Below are 24,181 nucleotides of genomic sequence, written 5' to 3'. Positions count from 1 at the left end.
TTTGCATGTCCGTCGCAAAAATGTCCACCACAAGCCAACCATGACCCCCCCCCCCCACACACACACACACACACACACTGAGCATTTTCAGGCTAGTAGATGTCTAAAATATGTCCAAGCGTTTTTTTGCGGTCTAGGCTTAGATTAAACGTCGTTTCAACAGATATATAGACGGTCTATATATATATAGACGTTTAAAAAACAGCAAATCAACGTCTAAGCTAAGCCTATAGGACCAGCTATAGCCCGGTTTTAGACGGACGTCGTCTACTAGCCGACTATTGCTCAGTGGGACCTGGACGGAATCCATTCCTGGTTCCTCAAATGTTGGATCAGCATTCCCAACCCTAGCACGCCCCGCACACACACACAAACACACACACACACACACACACACACACACACACACACACAAACACACACACACACACTACATGTTGTAGGCCACGTAGATGGGGTCGAGCTGGTCCTGCAGGAAGCCGTCACGGAGGTGCATGCGCTGCTTCTCGCCGCGCGAGTTGATGGGGATGACGCCGGCGTCCGTCACCACCACCACGCCCACGATCAGGTAGTGCTCCTCCAGCACCGCCTTGGTCACCATGGGAACCAGGTCCAGAGCCTCCTGCTCCGAGCCCTCCAGCTCCACCACCACCACCAGCAGGTTGGTCCAGGGGAACACCGCGCTGTGGGTGGACGACGTTCAAGTTAACCCATTCTGACCTGAGATCAGATTCATACGAGGTTTCCGCTGGACACACACTGGTCTGACGAACCCATTCTGACCTGAGATCAGATTCTAAAAATGTCAGTCGCTCTTCGATTTTTCAAAAAATAGCAGACCTACAAGCTCGTATCGCGCCACTCGGTGGCGCGATACGAGCTTGTAGATCTGCTATTTTTCAATAGCTAAAGCATAACATGATGCTGACACCAAAATGGGTGCCCGGTCAGAATGGGTTAATAATAATAATAATAATAATAATAATAAACTTTATTTATATAGCACCTTTCATACATAAATGCAGCTCAAAGTGCTTTACAGAGCAGAAAAGATAATAAAAGCAAAACAAAACAGCATTAAAACAGGCAAGCAGTTAAAACAATAGGACAATGGTACAAAGATAAGAACAGATAAAATAAGGCAACGACATTAAAAACAAGCAGAATAAAAAAATAAAGATCACTTAAAAGCAATGGTGTAGAGGTGGGTCTTAAGCTGAGCTTTAAAAATGTCTACAGAGGCTGCCTGACGAAGGTACAGTGGGAGCTTGTTCCATGCCGACGGCCCGTAGAAGCAAAAAGCTGCTTCCCTGTATTTTTTAGTTGCCATTTTTTTAGGCAAAGCGAGCAGGCCAGCAGTGGAAGACCTTAGGGGCCGGTTTGGGACATATTTAGGCAGGCAGTCAAGTAGGTAGGGAGGTGCGAGACCATTGAGAGCTCTATAGACAAGTAAAATAATTTTAAAATCAATCCTAAAAACAACAGGAAGCCAGTGCAGTGATATTACGGTATTTACCATAGGCAATATTGTTATGAGAAAAAGTTTAAATGACCAGTGAGCACTTGCAACTGCAACCGTTTAATGTTTCACGAGGACTTGGTTTCACTAAATGAGCCCAGTACAATTTACTGGATTCTAACTGACCCAAAATGTGACTTATTCAGTATGATATTTGATATTTTGAAAAGTAGAAACAGAGCCTCCTTCTTATAGCTGCCTCCTTCCAATAAAAGCCATCGGAATCGGTTGAGACAAATAAAAGGTTTCTAAAAGAGGATTTACAGTATTTTCTGAGGCGGTACTTCAGTATAAGAAGGTTGGGAACCAATGGTCTACAGTACCACTCCATGATGCTCTTGTGACTGCGTATGACGGAGGTCTGCAGTATACATACCACTCCATGATGCTCTTGTGACTGCGTATGACGGAGGTCTGCAGTATACATACCACTCCATGATGCTCTTGTGACTGCGTATGACGGAGGTCTGCAGTATACATACCACTCCATGATGCTCTTGTGACTGCGTATGACGGAGGTCTGCAGTATACGTACCACTCCATGATGCTCTTGTGACTGCGTATGACGGAGGTCTGCAGTATACGTACCACTCCATGATGCTCTTGTGAGTGCATATGACGGAGGTCTGCAGTATACATACCACTCCATGATGCTCTTGTGACTGCGTATGACGGAGGTCTGCAGTATACGTACCACTCCATGATGCTCTTGTGACTGCGTATGACGGAGGTCTGCAGTATACGTACCACTCCATGATGCTCTTGTGCGTGCGTATGACGGAGGTCTGCAGTATACATACCACTCCATGATGCTCTTGTGAGTGCGTATGACGGAGGTCTGCAGTATACATACCACTCCATGATGCTCTTGTGAGTGCGTATGACGGAGGTCTGCAGTATACATACCACTCCATGATGCTCTTGTGAGTGCATATGACGGAGGTCTGCAGTATACATACCACTCCATGATGCTCTTGTGAGTGCGTATGACGGAGGTCTGCAGTATACATACCACTCCATGATGCTCTTGTGAGTGCATATGACGGAGGTCTGCAGTATACATACCACTCCATGATGCTCTTGTGCGTGCGTATGACAGAGGTCTGCAGTATACATACCACTCCATGATGCTCTTGTGAGTGCGTATGACGGAGGTCTGCAGTATACATACCACTCCATGATGCTCTTGTGAGTGCGTATGACGGAGGTCTGCAGTATACATACCACTCCATGATGCTCTTGTGCGTGCGTATGACGGAGGTCTGCAGTATACATACCACTCCATGATGCTCTTGTGAGTGCGTATGACGGAGGTCTGCAGTATACATACCACTCCATGATGCTCTTGTGAGTGCGTATGACGGAGGTCTGCAGTATACATACCACTCCATGATGCTCTTGTGCGTGCGTATGACGGAGGTCTGCAGTATACATACCACTCCATGATGCTCTTGTGAGTGCGTATGACGGAGGTCTGCAGTATACATACCACTCCATGATGCTCTTGTGAGTGCGTATGACGGAGGTCTGCAGTATACATACCACTCCATGATGCTCTTGTGCGTGCGTATGACGGAGGTCTGCAGTATACATACCACTCCATGATGCTCTTGTGAGTGCGTATGACGGAGGTCTGCAGTATACATACCACTCCATGATGCTCTTGTGAGTGCATATGACGGAGGTCTGCAGTATACATACCACTCCATGATGCTCTTGTGAGTGCGTATGACGGAGGTCTGCAGTATACATACCACTCCATGATGCTCTTGTGAGTGCGTATGACGGAGGTCTGCAGTATACATACCACTCCATGATGCTCTTGTGAGTGTGTATGACGGAGGTCTGCAGTATACATACCACTCCATGATGCTCTTGTGCGTGCGTATGACGGAGGTCTGCAGTATACATACCACTCCATGATGCTCTTGTGAGTGCATATGACGGAGGTCTGCAGTATACATACCACTCCATGATGCTCTTGTGAGTGTGTATGACGGAGGTCTGCAGTATACATACCACTCCATGATGCTCTTGTGCGTGCGTATGACGGAGGTCTGCAGTATACATACCACTCCATGATGCTCTTGTGCGTGCGTATGACGGAGGTCTGCAGTATACATACCACTCCATGATGCTCTTGTGCGTGCGTATGACGGAGGTCTGCAGTATACATACCACTCCATGATGCTCTTGTGAGTGTGTATGACGGAGGTCTGCAGTATACATACCACTCCATGATGCTCTTGTGCGTGCGTATGACGGAGGTCTGCAGTATACATACCACTCCATGATGCTCTTGTGAGTGCGTATGACGGAGGTCTGCAGTATACATACCACTCCATGATGCTCTTGTGAGTGCATATGACGGAGGTCTGCAGTATACATACCACTCCATGATGCTCTTGTGAGTGCGTATGACGGAGGTCTGCAGTATACATACCACTCCATGATGCTCTTGTGAGTGCATATGACGGAGGTCTGCAGTATACATACCACTCCATGATGCTCTTGTGAGTGTGTATGACGGAGGTCTGCAGTATACATACCACTCCATGATGCTCTTGTGCGTGCGTATGACGGAGGTCTGCAGTATACATACCACTCCATGATGCTCTTGTGAGTGCGTATGACGGAGGTCTGCAGTATACATACCACTCCATGATGCTCTTGTGAGTGTGTATGACGGAGGTCTGCAGTATACATACCACTCCATGATGCTCTTGTGAGTGCATATGACGGAGGTCTGCAGTATACATACCACTCCATGATGCTCTTGTGAGTGCGTATGACGGAGGTCTGCAGTATACATACCACTCCATGATGCTCTTGTGAGTGCATATGACGGAGGTCTGCAGTATACATACCACTCCATGATGCTCTTGTGAGTGTGTATGACGGAGGTCTGCAGTATACATACCACTCCATGATGCTCTTGTGCGTGCGTATGACGGAGGTCTGCAGTATACATACCACTCCATGATGCTCTTGTGCGTGCGTATGACGGAGGTCTGCAGTATACATACCACTCCATGATGCTCTTGTGAGTGTGTATGACGGAGGTCTGCAGTATACATACCACTCCATGATGCTCTTGTGAGTGTGTATGACGGAGGTCTGCAGTATACATACCACTCCATGATGCTCTTGTGAGTGTGTATGACGGAGGTCTGCAGTATACGTACCACTCCATGATGCTCTTGTGCGTGCGTATGACGGAGGTCTCGATGTCGATGGGGTGGTAGCGCATGCCTCTCAGCTCCATGGCCTCCTCCAGGGCGCCCACCACGTACAGCGCGTCGTGTCTCTCTGTGTGGACGGAGCGTGGAGGGGAGAAAGAAGGAAAACAAAACTTTTTTTTTTTTTTAAGTGCATTTAGGCCTGGGCCGTGGCTGTATTTTGGTGGTCCTTGATGGCGTCGCAATGACTGATTTTACACATGGTTGCATGCTGAAAATAGCCGATCTGCAAGCTCTGCTATTTTCAAAAGATCATAAAATGGGACATTCTGTATAATGAGTACTTTTGCTTTTGGTAGTTTAAGTACATTTTGACAGCAAAACCGTTAAAATGCTAAAAATGAACAAACAGACTTTTACTTGTAACAAGAGTATTTTTACAATATTGTATTGATACTTAACCCATTCTGGACGGGAACCCCTTTTGGTGTTTTAACTAAAAATAGCAGATCTACAAGCTCTGCTACGAGCTTGTATGTCTGCTATTTTTGAAAAATCGTGAAAATGGCGGCACATCTTTGAATAATATATTCTTTCAGAAGACTTTTTTTTTATTTCGACGTCAGGCCTAAAACATTTGAGTCAATTTTTCCCCCCATCACCACCACTGGTTCCCGTGCACTGCCCTGCCTTACCCCCGCTGGCGTCGGTGAGCTCCGTGCGCCGAAGGAAGCCCAGGTATCCCGTCCTGGCCCAGGTGGTCACCGTGTCCCCAAAGCTGAGCCTGGAGTTGAAGTGGTCCGACTGGAGGACCTCCTCGCCGTAGCCACTGTAGTAACCGCTGCCGTTGTGGGCGCTGTGCACCCAGATCTGACACGGAAGACAAGGTAGAAGAAGAACAAGACCTTTTTAACTCTGCAGGCGTTACACGTTTTTAGTGGATCAAAGTTAAATAAAATCTCGCGACTGAAACGGTATGCCCCCCCCCCCCACACACACACACACACAAAGAAAGAAAGAAAGAAAGAAATAATCTTATACCTCTCCTAAGTGAGAGTCACCCAGGGGACCCTTGGTCTCAGGGTTGGCGATGATGATTCGCACCCCAGGTAGGATCTGAAACATCAAGACAAACAGAAATGAAAATCACCATAAAAACAATAATCGCCATGGTCACCAACATGTTTATATATATATGTATATATATATATATATATATATATATATATATATATATATATTATGTTTACATAGATTCTGCATTACAGTCACCCATTCATACACCAATGGCGGCGGAAGCCATGCAAGGCACCAACCTGCACATTCAGAGTCTTGCTCAAGGACACTTCGACACTAAAGGCTCATACATAGTCTGGATTTTCGGTGGTGGGGTGACCACCGAACTACAACATGACGTCACGATCCGCGGTGAAGAGCAAACCACCGCCACCGCTCCAGCCCATCTCTCTGTTTTTACTAACCACCACTCAACGTTATTTCAGCTCCGGTGGTAGGCTCACCAACAGAGCGGTGGTCACCTCATCACCGAATATCCAGACTATGAATAGGCCTTAACCCTGGGTGAGCCCGGGATCGAACTGGCAACCTTGCGGTTCGCCATTCGGCCACTCTACCCCTGAGTCACCGCCGCCAGAACATGTGCCTGTGTCTGGGTGGCTCCTGTGTTAGGGCCTCACAGCGTGTAGAGGCAGTGTACTCACCTTCCCAGACTCCATCAGTGGCAGACTGTGAGGAGAACCCCTCTCCACCAGACGCACCCTGAAACGTGCGCACACAAACACACACACACACACACACACACACACACACACACACACACACACACACACACACACACACACACACACACACACACACACACACACACACACACAGAGAGCTCTGAGTCTAATGACCATGACAATGTCACTGAGATGTGAATAGTTCAGAAGTAAGAAAGGGTGTTCTATTAATAGACAATCAACATTGATTGATTAATGTATTGAAAATACATTCAAAAGGATTACAGACACAAGAAAGCCGCCATAGGCTTGTTTCCGTTGTGGTTCTCTTGGGGAAAGGGGATGGGGAGCACTTTTGGTAATATTTATAATTTTGACGATGATATGGCACACTGACTGTCAACAAAATGAAATAAAAACATGGCACGCCAAATAGGTTGCAGACCCCTGACAATAATGAACTTCTAAAATAGTGGAAATGGTAGTGAGCGACAATGCAAGTAAAATATCATAATCGTGACAGGCTGTAACCCATTCTGAACGGGCACCCATTTTGGTGTCAGCATCATGTTATGCTTTAGCTATTGAAAAATAGCAGATCTACAAGCTCATATCGCGCCACCGAGTGGCGCGATACGAGCTTGTAGGTCTGCTATTTTTGAAAAATCTAAGAACGACTGACATTTCTAGAATCCGATCTCAGGTCAGAATGGGTTCATCGGACCAGTGGGTGTCCAGTGGAAACCTCGTATGAATCTGATCTCAGGTCAGAATGGGTTAACAGCCTTATTGAACTGGGGTTCTCAATGTTTTTGGCTCGGCAGGACCCCCGGAGATGCTTTGGCCAGAGAGACGACATGGTACAGAAAGTGGTGTTAAGAGGAATGAATGACAGGCTGTCCTTACCGGTCGTGACGCAGTGCCCTCATGTCCACGTACACCGTGGTGGGGTCGGGTCCTGACGTGCCCTGCAGTCACACACACACACACAACACGACACACAGTCAGACGTCAGCATACCAGAGGAGGTGTGTTTCTCAAACTTGTTAATTCCAACTTATCCTTTTGGCTTTTCCCTTCAGGGGTCACCACGATCAAATCATCTGCCTCCATCTCACCCTGTCCTCCGTCTCCTCTTCTTTCACACCAACTCATTTCATGTCCTCTTTCACTAGGCTACGATCCATAAACCTCCTCTTTGGGCCCAGGCGGTGGCGTAACTGTCTGGGCACCCGACTGGTAATCCAGTCGCAGTGTGCCGTGGGTTCGACTCCCGAGCCCGACACGGCCTTTACTGCATGTGTTCCCCCATCTCTCTCCCGTTTCCTGTCAGCCTACTGTCTGTCCCTTGAAAAAACGGCCTCCCAACCTCGACATCCTTCTACCGATATACTCGGCTATCCCTCCTCTGTACGTCTCAAAAGCATCTCAGTCTGGCTTTATCTCCAAAGCATCTGACCTGCTCTGTCCCTCTGCTGTCCTCGTTCCTGATCCTATCCATCCTTGTTACTCCCAGAGAGAACCTCAACATTTTAATCTCTGCTACCTCCAGCTCTGCTTCCTGTCTTTTCTTCAGTGTGACTATTAACCCATTCTAGGCGGGAACCCCTTTTGGTGTTAAACATTATGTTATAATTTAGCTATTGAAAAATAGATATTTTTGAAAAATCGTTAAAATGTGTCGCAAATCATTGAATATATATTTCAGAGCGAACATTTTTAACTAAAATAGTGGGGTCCCTGGAACTACATATTTTTTAGATGGGGGTCCACAGCCCAATAGAGATAATTCTGGGGGTCCTTGACGTGAAAAAGGTTGAGCACCACTGACATATAGAAACATAGTTTTTCAGAAAAAAATTTAGAAGCCTTTTTTTTAACCGTTTCAGTTCATAGGACGCACCTGTACGTCATAAGGATTGGAACCGAGAGGTACAATGGACGTACCTGTACGTCCTAGCGCACCCTCAAAGATACGGGGCGAGATAAGAATATTCCGAATTTTTCCTATTTTTCTTTTTGGCATTTCGCTTTTCGCTTTCTGTACGCTAACGCTCTGTGCAACTATTATCTTGTCATTGACTCCCATGTTAGCGCGGCGGAAAGAATGACTCGTATCTCCTAATCCAGGGCGCTCTCCGTGGTGATGAATGGATCGATATGCTGGTGCTTCATTTCTGCTCCTCATCCGTCTCTCCCGCAAAATATGAATGCTTTTTGGAGCGTAAAAAAATAAATTAAGATGATCGGGGATGTGAGGTCACTTTGTAAAGTCAACTTTTTTAGGAAAGTGTTTCCGGTTCATGGCTTTCAGAGTAAAAGCGATCAAACAACTCCGGCACCCCAGAGCTCCTATTTTGAAGCACTTCCGGGCTTAGTTAAGTCGACCTCAGTCCAAAATGGGTTAAGTATTATTATTATTATTACTTTTCCACTGCTCTACACCAAAGGTACTGTCTAGTGTCTACTGGTGACACCCACGCCTAGCCGAAGAGTCCCCTCCCCACAGCCGCCCGCCTGCCCGCCCATCAACTCCACCTCACCTGCAGACAGATGGCCAGGTTGACCCGGCAGCCGAAGGCGGTGCTGACGGAGCGCGGGTGGAGGCCCAGGTCCTTGAACAGCTTGGAGAAGGAGTGGGTCAGCGACATGCGGGGCCTCTCCTCGGCCACCACCACGCAGGCCCTCACGCGGGACAGGTCCAGACCTCGAGCCTGCATGCCGTCGAGATTGGTTGAATGCTCAGTTAGTCAGACATGGGAAGGTGTAGCAAGACGGTAGGTGAGAAAAGTATTCCCATTTCTTTTTCTTTCTTTTTTTTCTGTTAAGGCTGGCTCTTGGGCCTTAACAAAGAGGGGAGACCAGACGGAGTTTTAAGGAGAAAAATGTGTTTATTTCAATAATTAATTAATAAATGTAATCAAACAAGTCATTGTAACGTCCCAAAAGAAACTGGCAGGGAACACTGCCCACTTAACAAAAGGTAACAAAAGCTACAGTTGCCCTGGTGTGGCTGCCCTGCAGCCTGCCTGAGGAGGAATGGGGGGGACCAGAACACTATCACAGCAGGTGCTTTAATAGTGTTTGGGGAGGACACTGGCCAGGTGTCTCCCCTTCTGCAGATTGCAAGCTCCGCCCTCCCAATCCGGCACTGCAAAGGGATTGGGTTAAGCATGCCTGACACAGAACAGCATGCAGACTCCTTAAAGGTACAGGGGCCGTCACAACAAGTTAAAGTATCAATACTGCAATGTAGATATACTCTGTTACAAGTAGAAGTCCTGTGGCCCGGGGCGGCTAGTGTAGCGGCCCGGGCACCTATAGGCTCCTAAGCCAGCCTGACGGCATGTCGTGGGTTCAACTCCCAAACCCGACGACCACCCTCACCCCATCTCTCTCCCCATGTCAGAAAGGCAGAAAAAGCACAAAAAATATATATCTTAAAGAAAATAGTCCCGTATTAAAAATTTACTTGAGTAAGAGGAGGAAATAGTTAAAGTGCGAAGAGAAACAGAGCAAGTGATAGGTTACCTACAGTCACACACACACACACACACACACACACACACACACACACACATGCGTGCGCGCACACACACACACACACACACACACACACACACACACACACACACACACACACACACACACACACCCCCCTCCTATAAGGCAGTGCTAGTTACATTACTGTACATCCAGTATGTATCAATGTACATCATGTTGATGTACAGTATGATATGATATAGTACTTTATTGTCAGTTCACACTGAAATGTGTCTTGCGACCCAGCAGCCAACTGAGCCAAGTATGCAGAATTAACACATGTACACATTTGACAAAAAAACTAAATATATATTGCATATAGAAAGACATGAAGACAAGAGCAATGTCCACCACCTACATTATCCCATGGCTACTACAACTCCTGATTAAGCCTCCAAATTGACTGATGGACAAAGGACCTCTTTAGTCTGACCTTAATGTATGCTGGTACACCATATCTCCTTCCTGAAGGTAGCAGCAACCTATATTCTCCATACACCACATGGTTAGTATTAGAGGTGATGTTCCTTGCTAACCGTAGGATGCTGTTATCATACGTGGATGTATAACGTTTCTGAAGTGGTTGTCCAAGCAGGATCTAGTATGAAAGCCAACATTAAGTGGCTGAACGTTTTGTTCGGTTTCTGCACTCGTCTTCTCCGATCAGACAAAAGCAACGTATGTTGTAATATGCATCCTCTGGCTTGTAGCACGGCCGCCGCTTCCCAGTCTCCATGGAGATGTGTGGGAAACAAAGGTTAAATCCTCAAAATAATCCCTGTATCTTCCGTCGCTATAGAGTAGTAGAGCCAATCACGCTCCTTTCTGTCCATATCCTTTAACCAATAAGCCGATGCCACCGGAGGGTGACGGAAGCAGAGCGAGACACAGAACCATGTCGGTCTCATAACAGGTCTTATTATTAGCCCAGTGTGGGTTGGCGTTGCCAGACAGACAGGCTGGTCATAACAGCTGTATTATTAGCCTAGCGTGGGTTGGCGTTGTGGGACCAGACAGACAGGCTGGTCCTTCAGGTGAAGGAGGCACTGTTTTTATTTGACTTACTTACTTGACTTAATCCTCTCTTCTGGGCCTGCGCTTTTGCTTCCTGCCAGCTCATTCCAATGTCCTTTAGGTCCTGGAGAGTGGAACGTCTCCAGGTGTTTCTTGGCCTATTTTTATTTAACTGTATTTAAAACTCATTCTGTGCCCTTGACGTGTTTCGCGTGTTTTCCACTGGAGGGCGCTGTCCACTAACCTATGGATCCATGGTTTCGATGATTCTCGTGAGCCTTCGGAACACGATCGTGTGACCGGAAAAAACATATATATATGTTCACGCACGTGCGTATAGGAACCCCCCCGGAGATGCACCACTCACTTCACACGGGTGTGATTTTCAAATCTAGGTGAAACAATGCTCTAAATAAGGCAGGCAAACCGTTTTTTTCCCTCCACTGTTTTCAGGAGGCCTGGCCGTCTGCGTACGTTTGACTACAAGTTTTTGCCTTATTTATGTATATGCTAAAGTATAGTCCAAACTTTCCCGGCCGTCGGTAACCAGTAGTATAGTAAGTATAGGCCTTGACACTACATTGATGGCACATGTAGTGTTTATTATAACATCGACTGTCTGCCGCTATAGCTTCAGTGTCTCCATATGCACTGCCTCTTTGCTTTTCCTTGAGCCCTGGAGTCTATTAAAAGGACATGATGGAATCTGATCAATGTACCCTCACAGCAGAGCAGAACACATGCATGGGTGTCTGTATGGGTGTATGGTAACAAAGGTTTACAAAGGCACACGCAAGCACATGTGTGTGTGTGTGTGTGTGTGTGTGTGTGTGTGTGTGTGTGTGTGTGTGTGTGTGTGTGTGTGTGCGTGCGTGTGCGTGTGTGTGGTTGTGATAGTCGAGAAACTCGAAACAGCTGATTGATGTGTACACTGTCATAGTGTGGGAAAATCCAGATGGGAAAATATGCTATATGCAGCTTTTGACGGCTACAGTGATTGAGATTCCAAAGGTCCCATAGCCTGAACGAGAAATATATATATATATATATATATATATATATATATATATATATATATAGCACCTGACGAAGCTCACGGCGAAACGCGTCGTGCTAATAAATAAGTTTGATGCAGTAAGTTGTCCGTCTCTGTTCCCTGGAGTGTGCAGTCCCTTCCTTGGAAGGTTTTTCTCTTTTTTGATATATATATATATATATATATACTGTATATATATATATATATATACTGTATATATATATATATATATATATATATATATATAGATAGATAGATAGATAGATAGATAGATAGAGTTTTTATTAAAGTGTCCTACATCATAAGATGCCCAGCCCGCACAGGCTTACAAGACACTCACAAAATTGTACATATATAATAATACATATACACAAATAGACAGTTACTCATGGATACATCGTTCTCCAACGTAACTGCCATGCTTTCTCTATGAATTTTCCAAAAACAAAAACTTCATTACTGAACAACCAATTTAACATAAAACACTCAGACATCCAAAACAGATCTGGGTTCTTATCCTGAATATTTTCAAATAAAACGGTTCTTAAATCATGGTATAGTGGACAGTAGAAAACAAAATGAAACTCATCCTCTACAACTCCCAGGTCACAAAGAGCACACAGTCGCTGCTCCTCAGGAACGCCAGTATATCTGCCCACCTCAACTGCCAGAGGCAAAGCACCCGATCTTAACTGGGCACAGAGGGACCTCTGTCCTCTTTTTTAATTAAATGCAACATAAGGTTCAGTCATGTAATCCTCTTTAAATTGAATATAACTTCTCAATTTCGCCTTCTTCACAATGTCCACCCTCCATTTCTGCTGATGTAACACTGACAGTTTATATTTGACTGTATTAATGTTACAATGAAGGTTATTTAAAAAATATGGGTTTAAGTCAGAAATTGAGAAAATTGAGGAGACCTCTCTTATCCACGGATGATTACATCTCTTATTCCAATTAAATATAATTTTTGTAAGCCTCTCTTCTGGCAGTTGGATAAGGCGATTCCATAACCTGATCATCTCACATCTCTGCTTTGTCAGGCAGCTTTCCCAACCTGTGTCACCTTCAATGGCCAACTTAGTGGTATACTTATGCACCCCGATATATATATATATATATACTGTATATATATATCAAAAAAGAGAAAAAGGGACTGCACACCCCAGGGAACTGTTCCCTGGAGTGTGCAGTCCCTTCCTTGGAAGGTTTTTCTCTTGTTTGATGTCTATGCCTGCTAACTAGACTTGCAACTCCTTTTTTGTCTCATATATATGTGTGTGTGTGTGTGTGTGTGTCTGTGTGTGTGTGTGTGTGTGTGTGTGTGTGTGTGTGTGTGTGTGTGTGTGTGTGTGTGTGTGTGTGTGTGTGTGCTCACCTTGAGCGCGTCGGTCTGCAGGCCCAGCCCCTTGGTGCAGAGCTCCATGACGCTGTAGGAACAGAAGGTGTCTCGAACCTTCAGCTGGCTCACCGCCAGCAGCCACAGGGCCGGGTTGGACTCCAGCTCCACCGGAGGGATCAGGATGGACTGGTGGCCCGAGTACACACTGCAATGAGAGAGAGAGAGAGAGAGAGAGAGAGAGAGAGAGAGAGAGAGAGAGAGAGAGAGAGAGAGAGAGAGAGAGAGAGAGAGAACATATGGATCAGGATGGACTGGTGGCCCGAGTACACACTGCAATGAGAGAGAGAGAGAGAGAGAGAGAGAGAGAGAGAGAGAGAGAGAGAGAGAGAGAGAGAGAGAGAGAGAGAGAGAGAACATATGGATCAGGATGGACTGGTGGCCCGAGTACACACTGCAATGAGAGAGAGAGAGAGAGAGAGAGAGAGAGAGAGAGAGAGAGAGAGAGAGAGAGAGAACATATGGATCAGGATGGACTGGTGGCCCGAGTACACACTGCAATGAGAGAGAGAGAGAGAGAGAGAGAGAGAGAGAGAGAGAGAGAGAGAGAGAGAGAGAGAGAGAACATATGGATCAGGATGGACTGGTGGCCGGAGTGAGTACACACTGCAATGAGAGAGAGAGAGAGAGAGAGAGAGAGAGAGAGAGAGAGAACATATGGATCAGGATGGACTGGTGGCCCGAGTACACCTGAAAATGACCACGCCCTTTTTTAAATGACCACTACCGGTACTTCGAACACGACTCTTATCTTCTAAACCGTTGGAGCTACAGATTTTTTGAGGTGCTCAACATTTTCAGAATACTCATAGTTGCCAAATCAAATATGGCCGCCAGTCCACCACCTGAAAAAGGTTTTATCTAGAACTTTTGAACCACATGAGCTATGAATGCAAACTTGGTGTCTAAATCATGTTTTTTGACAATTAGAAACATTTTGGAATGATCATCTTTATGACTGTGTGGCTGAACCTCTATTTTGCATATTTCAAAGATGGCGACTATCTGACAATTAGTTGTACTTCCTTTAACTTTGTCCTTTTTGTATGATCAGGACAAAAAAGGTCTTCTCCGTGAGGAATCTAAAGGACGGAGTGTGTGTGTGTGTGCTCGCACATGTTTCCAATTTAAACATACCTTTGACTAATGCTCAGCATAAATTATTAAGCTATTATGCTCTTAGCTCTTATGCTATTATTCTCTTGTTTCAATAAAATTACATCTGTAGTTTACACATTTATGTTTTAGAGATAGTCAGAAAGACAGGAAGCAGAGCTGGAGGTAGCAGAGACTAAAATGTTGAGGTTCTCTCTGGGAGTAACAATGATGGATAGGATCATGAATGAGTACATCAGAGGGACAGCACATGTCAGATGTTTTGGAGATAAAGCCAGAGAGGCCAGACTGAGATGGTTTGGACACATACTGTACAGAGGAGTAGTGAAAGAGCCCTTTCAATGAAGCCCCTTGAGTTGAAATATGGGAGGCAGGGTGACATGTTATAAGAGCGCTCTTATGATGTGCGTCATTATAATCAATAATGGAGAGAAAAGGAAATACAAAACTACAGTAGCTAATGGATGTAGAAGGAGAATTCTTTCTTTTTGTAATGGACAGCAGCCACTCAAAACTCACAAATACAGCTGAAGTACCGGTACTTGAAAGCTGCATTATTCTGAAAGGAAAGAGTGTTTTTTTTCTTTGTACCATGAAAAGGTCTGTGTGTGTGTGTGTGTGTGCGCGTGTGTGGACAGGGTCAAAAAGGAAATGGAATGGAGAAAAGGAATGGATGGAGCGGCCCATTCATTGGGTGGCCCACCGGCATGTTAGATGCAGACATGTACTTGGTACCAAAATATCAGCAATGCCCAACTTTATATTCATGTTCAATACAGTTATGGGTAGGGATGGAGCTCGTAAATGTTTTATTGATAACGATCACCTTATCGAGCTGGGTCCTTATCGAGCCCACTATCAAGCATTTGCTATTCATTTGTGGAAAGCTGGGAGATAATACATTCTGAACACCTTATTTTTATTGCCATGACACACACACACACACACACACATCTTTTCTATAATCTTCTCTTTATTTTAACCATCCCTTGCACTACATTTTACTAGGGCCTTGGCTTGAAATACAGTACTTTTCTAACAGACATAGGGAACTGTTAATATTGTGTACCGTCACTTTAAAAGCGTAATGTTTACGTCATCGTACGACGGTGTCACGCACCAAAAATAGACAATCTATACAAGCTCACACTGCGCCTGGTTGCACCGCGTTGTGAGCTTGTAGATCTGCCTTATGATAGACAGCTCCGTCAGTCAGTCAGACAGACAACAAAGCCCAAACGAATCAATTAATGAAGAAGCCGCTTACAGTATATCGCTTTTGCTCCGTGGATGGAACATTTACATTTAAAAGCTATCGGATGGACGCGTGGATAACAGCATGGTTGTGTGCATAATCCTTATGACCAACGTTCACTTCCATGCTAGCTGCTTCACAGAGGACACCCGGAGGCTGGCGGTGTTTTCACCACAGCACGAAGCTGTCAAGCTGTCTTCGATGCGAAGCAGAAAGCGTGGAAGTCCGTCAGACAATGGTCTGCCCCAACCCCATGTGGAATGCACTCCCCAGCTAGTTCATTATTGCATTTGTCTTTTTAAACATGTAACCAGCCGTTTCACCATACTTCCACGGCGCAACCATAACGCAACCACCCGTCGCGTCTCGGCCCCCTTACCAACGTGGCCCAGTCAGTTTAGAGGTTGCCCAGTTTAACTTCGAAGAGAGGGGGAGAAAAAACAGCAAAAGATAGCCTACTTTGGCAGCCCTCGTGCATGGACATTTCTGTTAGTAGCAAACTACAGCATGTAATCTGCCTTTGTTTTAAATTGTCCCCCATTCGCACGTCGGCAAAAACCGGTTCAAACCTCGGTCGGAGATGCGCTGCCACCACCCCGTCAATCATTTAATCCACGCTAAGCGCCTGCCCGCCTTATTATATAGCGAGCTGCCCGTCAGCTGCTGCGGCTATACCCGATAAGAGGCTTGACAAGCCAAAAGCTTATTAACCCGGTTCGATAAATGCCGAACCGGGTTTGTAATGGACCCGATTTTCGGGCTCCATCCCTAGTTATGGGGCTTAAAATCAATGCATTTCAAGTTTCAAGTTCTGGACGGACATCTTGGATTTTTGGGGTCGCCATCTTGGAATTTTGCGCGGCTAGTGGTATTTTTTGAAAAGAGGGGATTTGAAGAGTATATGTACCAAATGTCATGCTTGTATCACCATTTCAACAATTCTTGCTATATTTTGCAATTATCTGCTGCACTACTGTATATGCCCAGTACGTCAAGTGGCCAGTCCGCCTGGATTTACTTTTACTCTTGAATACTTAAGTACATTTATTGGCACATACCTTTTCACTCTTACTCAAGTAACATTTTGACTGAGCTACTTTTACTTGTAATGGAGTAAATCTGAACAGGTCGTATTTGTAATCAAGTACTGGGGTCGAGTACTCTGTCCACCTCTGGTAAAATAGAGGTTCAGCCACACCCAGTAATACAGATAAGCGTTCCAAAATGTTTCTAATTGTCAAAAAACATGATTTAGACACCAAGTTTGCATTCGTAGCTCATCTGGTTCAAAGGTTGTAGACAAAACATTTTTCAGGTGGCGGACTGGCGGCCATATTGCTCGGGTACGGATTCAACAAACATTTTGAGCACCTCAACAAATCTGTAGCTCCAACAGTTTAGAAAATAGAGCCATGTTTGAACTAGCGGTCATTTAAAAAAGAGAGAGAACATATGGATCAGGATGGACTGGTGGCCCGAGTACACACTGCAATGAGAGAGAGAGAGAGAGAGAGAGAGAGAGAGAGAGAGAGAGAGAGAGAGAGAGAGAGAGAGAGAGAGAGAGAGAGAGCATATGGATCAGGATGGACTGGTGCCCGAATACACACTGCAATGAGAGAGACAACATACAGTAGGGCTGAAGTGGTTAGTTTATGTTTTGTAATAATAATAAAAATCTACAAAGTAACTAAAGTTACTACGAATGTAGCAGAACATTTGTAAACGAGATGTAGCAGAGTAGAAGATGTAGCAGAGTAGAAGTAAAAGTATTGGAAATTGGAAAAACTCAAGTCAAATACAAACAGACACCTCAAATTTGTACTAGTACAGCACTTAAGTAAATAGTACTTTGTTACTTTCCACCACTGCCTAGTATACAGCATATAAACATACATGAATCCATGTATATTTGCAAGCATACAGTAAGATAAGCGATAAGCATAAGATAAGCAGATAAGCGGTTAAGGATGGATGGATGTTTAGCTTTAGTTATTTCTGTACACAAAATATTTGTAATAAGCCATGTTTTATTTCTGGGTTAATTTAGGCTTGTTAGTTTATCTTGCATTGTCAAGCTTGTCTGTCTGCTTCTGCTGCCTCAGAACTTCTTCTTCAGTTTAGCCCAAGAAGTCTCTGATCTTTGTGCCGAAAATAACTCTCCTGTTTTAACCCATTCTGACCGGGCACCCATTTTGGTGTCAGCATCATGTTATGCTTTAGCTATTTAAAAATAGCAGATCTACAAGCTCATATCGCGCCACCGAGTGGCGCGATACGAGCTTGTAGGTCTGCTATTTTTGAAAAATCGAAGAACGACTGTGACATTTTTAGAATCTGATCTCAGGTCAGAATGGGTTATAATCAGACCAGTGTGTGTCCGGCGGAAAACCTGGTATGAATCTGATCTCAGGTCAGAATGGGTTAAAGATATACTTCCCCAACCGACCTGCAGAGGCACCACAGGACGAAGCCCAGTCCACAGTAAGGGTCCAGGCAGATGGCGACTTCTCTGGACGGGTACAGCTCACACTGCAGTTTCACCGAACGGCAGAACGCCCCCACCGCGTTGTGGGACATCTGGAGGGAGAACAGAGTCACAGTTTTAATACATTCTGACCTGAGATCAGATTCATACGAGGTTTCCACTGGACACACACTGGCCTGATTAAACCCATTCTGACCTGAGATCAGATTAAAAAAATGTCAGTCGTTCTTTGATTTTTCAAAAATAGCAGACCTACAAGCTCGTATCGCGCCACTCGGTGGCGCGATATGAGCTTGTAGATCTGCTATTTTTCAATAGCTAAAGCATAACATGATGCCGACACCAAAATGGGTGCCCGGTCAGAATGGGTTAATACATTTTTATTACATTTTTAGATGAAAGGCACAGGTACAGGCATACAAAAAAAAATGCATTCAAATTCTTTGCCAACTACAATCAGTGGCTTGCCCCTTGCCTCATTTTTTTTAAAACCTACCCCCAAACCCCAGCACCAACCACCGTTGACGTTAAAAAAGAGAAACATATAGTAATGATTATAACAATTAAATACAACATAAAGCTTGATTTTTTTTAATTAACAGCAAATTGTAAATAATAAATAAAAGTCACATTGTTTCGCGCAAGTATGAGAGAATCGATTCTGCAACGAAAAAGGATCCGTAGAATCAACAAGTTGCTTGGGTAAAAAAGTACAAAAGTATTAGCCATCAAAATATACTTAAAAGTACCAAAAGTAAAAGTACTAGTTATGAAGAACGTCCCATCTAAAATGTGTAAAAGTCTTTTGAAAATAGCAGATCAACAAGCTCTGCAAACTTGTAGATCGGCAGACACACGCACGCACACGCACGCACACATAAACAAATGCGGATGAGACGTGGTGTTTATTTCCGTCACTTCAGGACGTAGAGTATAAATATAATAGAGACGTCACCGAGGGGAGACCCTGAGGCGAAATGGAATTTGGTATTGCAGCTCGAGCCAGCGCTGGGCCGTTGACTATCATTGCGCACGTCCACGTTATTGGGGCAATGACACGTGATAGTCAACGGCACAGCGCGTTCACGATTTGGCCCAATCCATCCCAGAATGCACTCTGTTCCTACCCGGAAGGAGGAGTGAAATCGCCTCATGCGCTTTTGAGCAACTTAATGCAAGTGGATGGGAGGAGAAATCGGGTGACGTCTTGATTAATATATACTCTTCAGGACCTGAAAATAATTCCCCATGTTGTTGTTTCTTTCTCCCCCCAATCTTTCCAGATCTGCGTGGGAGGCTTGCTGACAGCATGTTTTCATAACGCCTGTGGTCACCCTGGGAGAGTGATACATATATCACTCTAAAACTGTCTACACTGCCAGGGCCCTTAGGGTATTACTTGAGATTGCAGCAAACTGTGAAATTACAGTGTTGGTTTAAAGGTGGGGTGATTTTCTTTGGTTAAAATAAGTGTTATAACTCTTTCCATGTCCATGATGCCGTTCACGACTTATTTTAAAGTGTCAATCTGTGCCCGTGACAACTTTCTTTTGGGTACAGACGACCCTCGATTATACTAATCGTAGGCGGGTGTTGTTTCCGTAAGAGACGAGTTTGAATATGTTCGTACGTAAAATAAGTAAAATATGGAGATAAGAGCTTTCTGCTCGACGACGAGCAAGATGTACTTGGTTATTGGTTCACAATGTGTGTGTTTGATGTGCTGGAGGACATGACCCAGACTGACCTGCACGCCAGCCAGCATTCCCGTAGTGGACACGCTGAAGTCCAGATAGGCAAGGCCGTCTGGGTTGGTGGGCTTATAGAGGGCTGGGGGCTTCTTCTTTGGCAGGTCGTCTGGACACACACACACACACACACACACACACAACACACAACACACAACACACACAACACACACACACTCACACACACAACACACACACACACACACACACACACACACACACACACACACACACACACACACACACACACAATTTACAATTTACAATTTAGGCATTTAGCAGACGCTCTTAATCCAGAGCGACTTACATTTAAGCAAGAACAAAAGCATAGGAATACATCACATAAAAGCATTTATCATGAAACATGCGTAAGCTAAGAAAGTAACAGTGGAATATCTATATAATGAAACTATACATACACTATACATATAAACTATACATATTTACTACTATGCTATACATATGTACTATGGCGTGCTATGACTATATACAATACAATACAATACAATACAATTATAGTGCTGTCTACATAACATGCTATAAGTCTGTGTCACACACACACACACACACACACACACACACACACACACACACACACACACACACACACAACACACAACACACACAAGTACACAGAGACATCAATGACAGAAACAAGACAAGTACAGTAAACCTTGTACAGTACACGTGCCATATCACGGGTAGAGTGGCTGGATGGTAAGGTTTGCTAGTCTGAACCCGGGCTCCCCCAGCGGTACTGTCCTTGAGCAAGATGCTGAACCCCACATTGCTCCCGAATCCGATGTGCTGGTTGGTGCCTTGCATGGTTTCCGCTGCCATCGGTGTGTGAATGTGTGTGTGAATGAATGGGTGGATGTACAGTAATGCACAATCTCTGTCTAAGCGCCTTGGATAAAGGCACCATATAAATGCACCATTTACCATTCACCATTTTATCACTGTTTCACAAAACAGTGGGTCGTGACTCGTGACCCACTGTTTTGGTCCCACCAAAATAAATGGGTCACCGGCCCATAACTGTACATGTGTGTGTGTGTGTGTGCGTGCGTGCGTAGTGCGTACCCGTGTCCAGGACAGGGGGCCAGTTCCTGATGTCCACCGTGGCCATGGCCTCCTTGGAGCGCAGCAGCTTGCAGATGACGGCCGTGGTCATCACACACGCCGAACGACTCACCTGGAAACACGGGAGACATAACGACGGGAGAGAGAGAGAGAGAGAGAGAGAGAGAGAGAGAGAGAGAGAGAGAGAGAGAGCATGGATTAAAGCAGAATACCGCTGAAACGGTGTGCCCCCACACTGCGAGCAGCCGTGTCTAGGCACCGGAGCAGTTCCAAAAATGAAACACAGCGTGGCTTTTTTTATAGCGATATCAAACACCTTCATTTATAGGACGAGTATACAGTAACTGTGATTAGCACCAAATGTGTTATAAATTGTGAAATGTTTTCTAGGTATAAAGAGTAAGTGTGTGTGTGTGTGTGTGTGTGTGTGTGTGTGTGTGTGTGTGGGGGGGTCTCACCTCGACGATCATCTTGACGGTGGGCAGGGTGGTGGAGATGTTCTGGGGGTGTGGCGGCCGCACCGTGATGGGAACGCAGCCAGCGTACAGGCAGCCGTAGAACGCTGCTATCAGGTCTATACCTGGTACACACACACACACACACACACACACACACACACAGGAAGGTAAATAGTGAGTGTTTCGCTGCGGTTGCGCGCGTACGCATGTGTGTGAGAGTGTGTGTGTGTGTGTGTGTGTGTGTGTGTGTGTGTGTGTGTGTGTGTGTGTGTGTGTCACTGACCTGGTGGGTAGACCAGGGCTACATGGTCTCCCTCCTGTAGACCTCCTCTCTCCATCAGCAGTGCAGCCACTCTCTCTGATCTCTTATGGAGCTGCAGACAGGTCAGCGAACTGGACACTGCCCCCTACAGCGTGGGAGGACAGGGGAGAGAGAGAGAGAGAGAGAGAGCATGGATTAAAGATGGAATGCCGTGATCTTTGTACTTTTTCTGTTTCGTGTGCGTCTATGGAGTCTATGTGGGTGCGGCTTCAGTTCACGTGGATCACCACCCACCTGAAAACCAGACATACTTAACCCATTCTGACCTGAGATCAGATTCATACGAGGTTTCCGCCGGACACACACTGGTCTGATGAACCCATTCTGACCTGAGATCAGATTCTAAAAATGTCAGTCGTTCTTCGATTTTTCAAAAAATAGCAGATCTACAAGCTCATATCGCGCCACCGAGTGGCGCGATATGAGCTTGTAGATCTGCTATTTTTCAATAGCTAAAGCATAGCATGATGCTAACACCAAAATGGGTGCCCGTTCAGAATGGGTTAAAGGGATTGTGACATTTAAAACACATTTTTGTAGATTTTTTGGCTTTTTTGGCTTTTCTTGACATCAATTTCACCAAAAAAAAAACGAAGTTTGAACATTCAGTGTATTCTCTGCTGTCTGGACTTTTGTGAATAATTATGCAAAAATGTCTCATCTGGTTGGACGGCAGGCATATACGTAGATCCCTGCTAAACCTCCGCCCCCTCCCCTCTGCTCCCTGCCTAGTGCCTACCCTCTCTTCTCTGCTTCCTCATTGTGACCGCGACTTTGTTTCTTTGTAATACTTACTAATAATGGCTTCTAGAGAAAAATCAATCTGCTCTGTTGTTGGCTGTGTCAATCAACACAAGTCCTTACACTGGATACCAACTGGCCTAGATGACTCTTTTATTTTTGACGGTGACGTTCCTACCACGTTGTCAAAGAAGCGCATCTTGGGTTGACAGGAAAGGGGGAATTACCGACATCTACAGGCTAAAAGAATGTGTTTTTCCATGGCTTCTCAGGATGCAGATTACACATACACAAAAACTCCTGGCAAGAAATACTGGAGTGGAGTTGAGTGTTCAAACTTTTTAGACACGTTTGAAGGACCATGGCCAAGACTTTTAAAATTATGTTATAAATAATGTCATAATACCTTTAATGAACTGGTGGGTGTGGCCACATAAAAAAACATCATTTTAACACTTATCTGTACACTTTCTTTGAAAAAAATAAAATAACACATCCTAATTCTATTCTACATATTATTCTGGTTGGCTGTGGGGTGTCCGAACTTTTTTCAAAGGGGGCCATAATAGAACATATTAAAACACCCAAGGGCCAACTACATCATTTAACGTTGGATTTTAACGAGTTGAATATTTAATTAATACTATTTAATTAAATATTTAATGGTCTTTTGTCAGGTGTGTTCTGTGAACAACAAAGTGTATCTTACATAATTCATAATACAATTCAGGTATGAAGCTGCCGTATAAAATTCGCCCCAGGGCCCCAGGTCGGGCTGTGTGTGTGTGTGTGTGTGTGTGTGTGTGGGAGCTCCTTTCACGCTCTTTCACTAATCGTATTTTAGGAGATTGTATTAGAGAGAGAGAGAGGAGGGGGTGGGGGGGGGGGGGGGAGAGAGAGAGACAAAGAGGGAGAGAGCAAGCAGTGGGAAGATGAAAGGAGAGAGGTGGAAAGACGACCAAGGGATACAGAGAAGTGTAGGAGGAGAACAGCCTAGGACGTAGGAAGGGAAGTGGTGAGGATTGGGGAGGGCGGTACGGGTGGATGGATGGATGTGGAAGAGAGAGAGAAGAAGGGAAGTGGTGAGGATAGGGGAGGGCGGTACGGGTGGATGGATGGATGTGGAAGAGAGAGAGAAGAAGGGAAGATGGTGAGGAATAGGGGAGGGCGGTACGGGTGGATGGATGGATGTGGAAGAGAGAGAGCAAGAGAGAGAGGAGAGAGAGAGAGAGGTAGAGGTGTGGGATGAAAAGAACAGAGAGAGAGAGAGAGGAGTGCAGGTTCGGAGTGGCTGGCACTGAGAAGACCAATGCTCATTCAACACTTAGACTGCAGCCTGGTTGTGTAAATAGTGGTATAAATAGCTTGCGCGGGGCCGGAGATTACTACTACTCAGTACGTCCGTTTTCCCCCGCTCTGAGGAGGCTCGCAGCATCTCCATTGTAAGAAAAGGCTAATTAGCATTAGCATTAGCTCACGATGTTTATTTATACTTTCGCCAGAAACGATAACATGTCGGGAGCGATGCGATGAAAAAC

At 45.2% G+C, this 24,181-nt stretch overlaps 1 protein-coding gene across 1 annotated transcript; it reads right to left on the bottom strand.

Moving 5' to 3' along the window:
• Positions 1–271: 271 nt before the first annotated feature.
• On the bottom strand, positions 272–21,233 carry LOC310868281 (disco-interacting protein 2 homolog C-like). The gene is made up of 11 exons (XM_083778635.1): positions 21,123–21,233; positions 20,039–20,148; positions 18,253–18,383; positions 13,415–13,583; positions 8,984–9,154; positions 7,347–7,408; positions 6,420–6,477; positions 5,740–5,814; positions 5,394–5,568; positions 4,705–4,828; positions 272–683 (listed from the first exon to the last, which is right to left on the bottom strand). Exons 1-11 carry the CDS (start codon positions 21,211–21,213, stop codon positions 431–433), a joined length of 1,419 nt encoding a protein of 472 aa, XP_083634761.1. The 5' UTR covers positions 21,214–21,233; the 3' UTR covers positions 272–430.
• Positions 21,234–24,181: the final 2,948 nt, after the last annotated feature.

This window comes from Protomyctophum parallelum, assembly GCF_964188405.1.
Source record: "Protomyctophum parallelum genome assembly, chromosome: 12".
Lineage (NCBI taxonomy): Eukaryota > Metazoa > Chordata > Actinopteri > Myctophiformes > Myctophidae > Protomyctophum > Protomyctophum parallelum.
This window is presented reverse-complemented; position numbering and strand designations above follow the sequence as displayed.

Bases quoted from the DNA above. Each gene is read 5' to 3' on its own strand.
- LOC310868281 (XM_083778635.1), bottom strand. From the start codon at position 21,213: ATGACCACGGCCGTCATCTGCAAGCTGCTGCGCTCCAAGGAGGCCATG. The intron at 18,384-20,038 runs GTCAGTCTGGGT...TTCTCCCTCCAG, and splicing joins GAATGCTGGCTGGCGTGCAG to ATGTCCCACAACGCGGTGGG. The intron at 684-4,704 runs GTACGTATACTG...GTCCACCCACAG, and splicing joins CACAAGAGCATCATGGAGTG to CGCGGTGTTCCCCTGGACCA.